General features: G+C 39.0%; 1 protein-coding gene across 1 annotated transcript in view; it reads right to left on the bottom strand.

Moving 5' to 3' along the window:
• Positions 1–623: 623 nt before the first annotated feature.
• The window catches only part of NUCKS1 (nuclear casein kinase and cyclin dependent kinase substrate 1), a 12,096-nt gene continuing 4,515 nt past the window's right edge, over positions 624–8,204 (bottom strand). Inside the window, exons 6-8 of the mRNA XM_009272910.1 lie at positions 7,807–7,959; positions 6,854–7,003; positions 624–6,155 (exon numbers count right to left, since the gene is read on the bottom strand). Of these exons, the coding sequence (XP_009271185.1) occupies positions 5,956–6,155; positions 6,854–7,003; positions 7,807–7,959 (503 nt within the window). The 3' untranslated portion in view covers positions 624–5,955. The remainder of the gene's footprint in view (positions 6,156–6,853; positions 7,004–7,806; positions 7,960–8,204) is intronic.

Below are 8,204 nucleotides of genomic sequence, written 5' to 3'. Positions count from 1 at the left end.
CCTCAACTCACAACTCTCTCGTGGATCGTGAAACCAAGGATTGCGTTCTTTACTGCCAATATGACTTAACTCTTTAAATCCTCCCCTCAGCCCAGAGGCAGAAAAGGGAAGGTCATACTTGCCAAACTCTTCTGGCCAAAACCCGACTTACCCTCCTCAGAGAAAGCACGAGCTCTGCAAAGGAATTAATCCTAAAACTATCAGACATCATGAAAGACGAAGACGTTTTTACATCTCACTAACATTCACAAAACAAAAAGCAACCGCGGAAGAATAATACCTTTGAATAGCAGAAAAATTACATGAGTCATGTTTATGGGTTATAAAAGCCCTTTTATAAAGCCATTTTTAAACAAAACCAAAAAGTTTACAAAAGAAAATAAAAGATACAGAAGAATGAGTTGCTTAATATATTCCAAGAAGGAGAAAAATAAAAGAGGGGACACAATTCCAACATGCTGAACAATAAAGGGTTCTTTTTCCTTGTGTTTTTTTTAATACAAAATACAAGCGAAGGATACACATACTTAAAACAGAGCTCAGGAGCAGGTATGCAGTCCTGGGAACCCTTCAATAAAAGCAAAGCAGGGTTTTGTTATTTTTTTTTTTTTTTCTTTCTTTGCAGGTACATACAGAGACTGGAATATGTAAAATTAAGTAGCACAAAAGACCATCACACAATTCTACCAATGAATGTTGCATCTATAAATTCACGAACATGGTCAACAGTCATGTTCACTTCAACCCCTTAAAAAAAAAAAGTGTTGTTTTTATTTTAAATAAAGCATTAATGTTACATTCAGACTTAACTCCTAGTACCATGCGGTAGATCTCAGTATTGTCAAGGTATCGCAAGAGTCGCCAACCCAGTCGGGCCCAGTGATGACAGCCACGTCTGCACACACACCCCGACCGTGGGCCGGCAGCACTGGAACACTGCTTGCAGCTGCCCCTTTTTCTGTCTGCTCGTGAGATTAAAGAAAAATTAAAGGGGATGGGGAGGGGAACTGCAAAGAGCCTGATTTTTAGAAAAGCTCGAGAGGGGACTGCAAATACTCAAGACAAACATTCATTGCATATCATGTACTGATGCCTTGCTGATAGCCAAAGGCCCAAGGCCCTACCTGGAGTCTCCTCCTCTACCTTCAAAGTGATTATTCAGGGTTTGCTGTGACATGATGTTCATGGTTAAACAAAAATTATGTAGCTCTTATTTACAATTTTTTTTTGTAACAATTGTTTCTGCAGGAAAAAAAAAAGTAAAACTCACAAATCTTCAGAACACAAAGGGAATAAGATGTCAGACACTCCCATGCGCGCACTCACACCCGCGCACTCACACACAAAATACTTCAGGGGCTTTTACACACATTATTCTGGCTTAAGCTGATCGAGTATTTCTCCATCCCACCCACTACCCCTCCCAAAATATATATATAAAAAACCCTTGCCCCAATATACAAAGCATATGCACAATGGTGTTTTGCAGTCACACTGAGCATGCTCAGACCGATGGACCCACTCGATTCACCGCGGCTGAAGGGGGCAGGCAGTCTAGAGAGTCACCTCCAATAGTGGTTGATACACAGAGTCAGCACATCGTGAGAACTTCACTAGACTTAGAAATATTTGTGTTTTGTTTTTAATATAAAGAGTTCAATGAAAAGACATTCAAATGCCAGTCACCTACTGAAGTGGGAAGTCTAAAGCGAGGACACACTTGATTTGGGGAGGTCTCGAAAGGACACTGTCAACTTTCAGAGCTCTGATATTCCTCATAGTACTTTAAAAAAACAAGTCATCTTGGACAGTAAGCACGTAACAGTTAGTTTTGCTTCCTAGTTTCACTAGCAGAACTTGAATTTAAACCTCCCAAAACTGTAGGAAAATATTCAAAGTTCAGGGAAAATTTTCTATTTGATCATATACATATAGAATATATAATTTCCACATATAGATGCGAGTCCCCCAAACTAACATATCCTATATGCCAGCAACTATTTTGTGACAGTGTCCCTTTAAATATCCATCTGCTTACATTTTCATATCCTGCCTCCCCCAACAGATGAACATCAACTTCTCAAATATTAAACTTGTGGATCAGTTTGTAGTTTTTAAGAACCATGTGTTCAACAATATGATCTGTTATAAAAATAAACACTTCACAAACAAATTACATAAAGCAAAGCACCAGTTTCTACAGCTCAAAAAGCTTCCAGCATGTTACAGTTTACTTCCCTCCCTCCTTAATCTGGGCGCCTCAGTGTCTATTGTACCTTTGTGACCATCACCAGCGGAGGGGAAGAAAAAAAAAAGAAAAAAAAGAAAAAAAAAAGGAATTCAAGCACATCTTCTGCTACTGCCCTGGTAGTCCATCACCTGCGGGTGCAGCCGTGTGGAGGCACAGGAGCTGAGCATGCTCAGAACCGTTACCTGGCATCGGTGAGGTTCCCTAGCAGAAGTCACCCAAGGTGTGCTGCTTCTCTCCCCACACGCTCTTCTGCTTTGATGAAGTTAAAACAACAAAATTAAAAGCTTCTTGGCTGCCCCATTTCTAAGTCTTGCTCTCACCCACAATCCATTCTGAAACCCATTTAGCTTGACATGTTTGGCATTCTCATGCTGATCAAACAGAAACTGAAGCAAATAATCTTTAGTATGAAATTTCAGCTGAAATTGCAAATTTTTACTGATCAAGCCTTGTGGCCAGTTAAAGGCAGTACTATTGGCATATAACTGCGAAACTGAACGTGGTGGCGTGGATTCAGAAACAGAACATACAAAAGGGAATCTAACAGAAGTTAGTTATGAACTACCATTTTAAGAGTCAGACCAGGGCAGGGCACTAGATTAACTGAACTTTGGAATAAATCCATTTACCTCTCTGCAAAGGCTCCAAAACTACAGCTGTGTAACAGAAGACAATCTTTTCAAAGCAGCCTTCTGTGAATGAAACTTTCTGCTCCGTGAAGAACTATTGATGCTCCTAAAGAAAGGCATTTTTTACAGCTTTCATTCAAGAAATCAGAATGCTTAATACAAATTAAAAAGGACATTAAAAAAAATGCTAAGTCTGCCACTACTGAAAAATGTTGTGTACTTAAAAAATGAAATAACCTTCACAATTTTCTTTATCTGTAAAAATGTAAACTGCTGCATTTCTAACAGAGTAATCAAGAGACCGTTAGGGCTTAGTGTTTGCACAAATCAGCAAAACAATAAGATATAGAAAAAGTAAAAAAATCCCAGTAGTAGTACAGGATTTACATAGTGTTTGGGTTGTGACAAACTCAAAAGATAAGCATCATGCAGCCTGTAACAGCCATTAGAGATGAATATATGAGAAAGCAGAACAGTTTTCTAAGATAAAGGGCCAAAATTGCCAGGCATAAAATAATTCAGTCCAAAACCTGAGCCGAGAACAACGGAAACATTTTTCACAGCCTTAACTTCAGTTAACTGTGTTAGAAAAAAAACCCAAAAATATATTTTAAGTGGAACTTACAAAATACACTCTTCAGAAAAAAATCTGGTCTAGCGGGTAAAGAAACAGCTGTTTGACCAGACCAGCTAGAGGTATTCTACATTTAAGTAATCCTTGTACATTTTCATACCAAAAAAAATCCTAAGAACCCAATAGACAAGAATAGCCTGAAACATAGTCTGGACTGAAGGGGAACAACTATGTGGACCAGACATTCACAGAAGTGTATGCTACCCCCAAATTTAACCCAAATGTTTTTTAAAACTTGGCCATTTGTTTTCCCACATTACCCAGTATTTCCCAATAAGCACTGGACTAGGAGTGGAGGGAATGCAAGAGACTCTGCTCTCCCAGAGATCTGGAAGGTGGGAAGAGGTGTGGGAGAGGAGAGGGGATTACATTCGCTTCCTTTTCAAGACTGATACTCCACTCCAGCCTTAAGCTGTTCTGCAAAATTAAACCACTTTAAAAAAAAAAAGATTTACAATGGAAACACCGATCATCTTTATTGTAACGGCAACAGTAGTTTCATTATAGTAAAGAATGTTAGAGAACTTAAATTTTTATAAGCCAAGGTAAAGTAATTTACCAGCCTCAATAAAATCCATGGCTATGAATCACACAAGACAATCACTCGGCTGTTATATTAATACTCCGTTCCACATTTTAGGCTCCACACTGTGCTCAGCGTCTTCAGGCTCCCTATGCCATTCAGCCAAGTGTCCTTCCTGGTCATATTAGTGTATCACATCTAAAAGCTCTCTAAAATCCAAACAGGATTAAAAATCTGGTAGCATGTGCACCAGAAATCCAACTAATTAGCTGCCTTATGTTACCTTCAAGAGGCTGGTTACAAAACGTGTAGTTCTGTGACAAAAAAAAAAAAAGATGCAAAGCTTGTCAGCTATAAGATAACCGTGAGCAACATACAGAAAGCACAAAGGGTTTAAGAAAAAAAAAAAAGAAAGAAAAATGGCAGGTCCAGTTTTCAATATTTCCACCAACGAACATGGCAGCAACCTCTGTATTAGGGTTTGAAAACCAAGGCTTGTGTATTTTAATTAAAGTTTAAAAAAGGATATGGCTGCTTTGATAAAAACACATTAAAATGCCACCACACACATCTCAAGTGTCTTGCATTTAGAGGGACATCCTGCTTTTATTATAAAACGATAGCCCTGCTACAGTGCTTCCAATCTCCACTTCCTCCCAGCTTCATCCTTCAATACTGTTCCCTATTCAGCACTTCTTAGGCTTAGGGAGCAGAATGATGACCAACAGTTAGAAGCAGACATGTCGATGGGGGAGCAAAGCCTCCCACGCTGTAGGATGGAAGGATGAAGAAATGGAAGTGGTATCGGGGTGATGTTCACTATCGATGGAAGTCTGCTGTCCAACACTGTAGCTGGAGAGGCTGAGAGGTATGACTACATAGCCTTTTTAGGACAGATGGAGGGAGAGAAGAGAAACACTTAAGCGTGACTCATGGGATCCGAGACTGACCAGAGCATTACAGGAATCCTTTGCTTCACATTTATAAAAGGACATCCCTCGCCCCAAAAGCTAAAGAATTTAGTTTTACACTACCCATTAATTTTTTTCCTTGGAAAAACTTTAAAGACATTTTCCACAATACCAAATGGAAACCAGAGTTTTAAAAATTGTTTTCAATTTCTCTTCCCTATTCTGCCCATCTATAGCCAACCCTGGAAGAAATAAAATAGTTAATGGATGTGAGAAGCTTGTAGGCTGTATATCTGAATTTGTATAGAATGAACTGCAATTTGCCTAAAGCAGAATAGTATTCTATCCAGCAAAGACAAAAGATCTCACAACCTAATTGGAGGGTCTTTTCTAAATAAAAGACAGTGGACCATCTACAAGTCTCTTGATTGCTTTCCATGAAAAACATGCCTGAATCCAAGAAACACAGGTCTCCTCCCCATGTTTCCTCTTCCTCAATTGGAATTCGTATCAACTACATTTTTTCTGAGAGTGAACTTGTATCAACAAAAGTCTGTTAAAGCATAGGTTCATTTTTTCCACATATTCAAATACAGAATAATAGTTTTAAAGAACTCTTACCAGCACTGGGAAATCTATTCTACTTAACGATTTGTAAGTATGGTTTCCACGTATCAGTCTCAAACCTTATTGCTTCACAACTGCAGTTTCCCTTGAAAAAAATATATATTTAAATGGTTTGTTAATTTGTCTCAAATGGCTTTCAGATTTGGTGGGGGAGGGAGAACGGAATGGCCAACAGAGAACATTGACTTCAAAATATTACTGTATAAGGGTTTCCTCTTATTAAAAAAAGGATACACTGTATTAAACAGCTGAAAGTAAAGACAGCATTCAAAGCCCATGAGTCAAGCCACAGCCAAAACCGTGTTCTACCCCTAAGTATGTTTTCTTTTCCTTTTTCTTTTTTTCTTTTTTTTTTAAACAAAGATTTCCTCAACTGCCATTTAATCTTCACCAGAGGGTGCTTCATCTTCAGATCCCTCATCCCCTGACTTCTCTGGTGGAGGGCTGGCTGATTTTTTCTTTTCTGGGGGACTTTCAGGTTCTTCATCCTCTTCTTTGGGGGATGGGGTCTTTTCTTTTGTTGCCTTGGAAGCTGTGGGGCGGCCTGCCTTCCCTTTGCCTTTCACTGGACTGGGGGTCACTGAAAAAAGAAAAAGCTTATAAAAGTTACTATCAGCAACAAAGACAAAGTCATATGGCTTTATGCAAACAGAATTTACAAGACACTTCAGTAGCAGGTTTCATTTTGCTTTGACCATACCACACACAGTGGTTTTTGCACTCCATATTAGTAAAGCTGAACTGAAAAGTTAGCTAACAGGATTTTAAAACTATTTAATTGCAAGTCCTGACTAATTACTGGATATGACATCATAAACTAACATAGCTAGCCTCTTGTCAAACCAGTACATATGTTGCTATTATGATTTTAGACTTCCTGCAGAAATGCATCAAATTTTCCTTTGGTTCAAATTTCTCCACCTTCCTCCACCCTGAAAACATCACGAAGTCCTTGAGTCTCAAACAAAGCCACCAATTATATTATTTGGCTATGATACATAGAAAGTCAGACTGCAGCATCTCAATAGGGAAGGTTTTGCAATCTATGCAGTTTTTGCCAACAAGACATAGATACTAACTCAATTTCTTAACTAAGAATTAAAGCCACCTTATTATTTCATAGCGCTGCTTTAAATCATGGCAAGTTACATGAATTAGCCCTTCAACATTATATGTGAATGCCTACTGACCCCAAGATTTCCACTGAGTCTTCTATAGCAGAAAAAGAAAACACTAGCCCCTAAAGCAAACTGCATAACTTTCTTTGCATAGACTCACCTGTAGCCTTTAGCCTGGGCTTCGGCATTTTCTTTTCTTTCCTCTCTGGCTTGGATTTCTTGGAGACCTTTTTATTTTTCTTTTTTGAACTGCCATAGTCACTATCGTCATCATCTTCCATGAGGAAGTCTTCATCGCTTCCTGAATCTGCTGAAAGCACAAAGAAATTTAAGTTTTTGGAAAAAAGGAAAGGGAGCAGAAGATACAGTTGAGAGATCTGCCAGTTAAACTGCAGAGACAGGAAACTAGGACTCTGCGACCTTATGAGCTTCCACCTATCTGCTGTGCTAAAGAAATTTGACATAGCAGAAGATTTTACATTGGTAGGGATAAAGCACTAGCATGATGAAACAGGCAAGTGTTTTGAGGTCCTCAAAATACGCTCCATCTCCTAATAAGTAACCCATCTCAAAACAAAGAGAATCTCTTGACAGAGAGAAGTTAAGTGATCTTTTCAATGGTACTCTTACTCCATTCTGAAATCACGTTTCAGCATTCTGAAATCATACTCAGTATTTCAGGAACTTACTCTGGTTCATTACCAGCTGAACTCATCTCTTCTTATGAAACAAACTGTCCTACTTTGATCAATCAAGGATAAAGTACTTTTACATCACCTGAAAGTAGCATCAATGCCTCAAAACCAATGGGATAGCAAGAAGCAGCAAAAAGCACTGAAGAACTTTATAAGCAGCCCTAAAGGATTGTTGTAAAGACATACATCTTCACTGCAAACTTCAAACAAAAATTCTAGATGTGAAAAATGTAAGCTGGGTCTGTTGGACAGATATGCAGTATCAAGTTAGTTACTGAGAAGGACAACTTATGTCTTCACTGGCACAGTCAAAAAGCAAACTCTGTTCCTTTTGCTGTCTGGCCAGACCCATAAACTCATGTCTGGTACTATACCCACGTCACATTAATTTTAACTTTTTACAATCCCATTTACTCACTCTCCTGGAACTGTGCCTCATCATCCTCTTGTTCTTCCTCCTCACTACCCACATCATCCATAAGCATCTCTCGTTGTTTAGAAGCCGCTTTGGATGCTGCCTGTCGTTGCTGACGCACATTTTTGTGGTCTTCTTTCTCGTCCTCACTGTCCTCTGCAGCAAAAGTCACCAAGTTATAATGATGATACAGAATACAGACCACCTAACTGTCTTGAGGTAGCATGTGGGCAAGACAAAGGTCAAGTCGTTCATGAGAAAGTTAATCAGGACACTCGCTGAATAACTGAGCTGTGAGGAGAACACGGTCATTCTGTAGTCACCCAACAATGATCCTGTGCAAGTATCTTTCATTGCAAAGACTAGCAACCCCCCCCCCCCCTTTTTTTTTTTCTTTCTGT

Source organism: Aptenodytes forsteri, unplaced genomic scaffold (genome assembly GCF_000699145.1).
Source record: "Aptenodytes forsteri isolate BGI_AS27 unplaced genomic scaffold, ASM69914v1 Scaffold142, whole genome shotgun sequence".
In the NCBI taxonomy this organism is placed as follows: domain Eukaryota; kingdom Metazoa; phylum Chordata; class Aves; order Sphenisciformes; family Spheniscidae; genus Aptenodytes; species Aptenodytes forsteri.
This window is presented reverse-complemented; position numbering and strand designations above follow the sequence as displayed.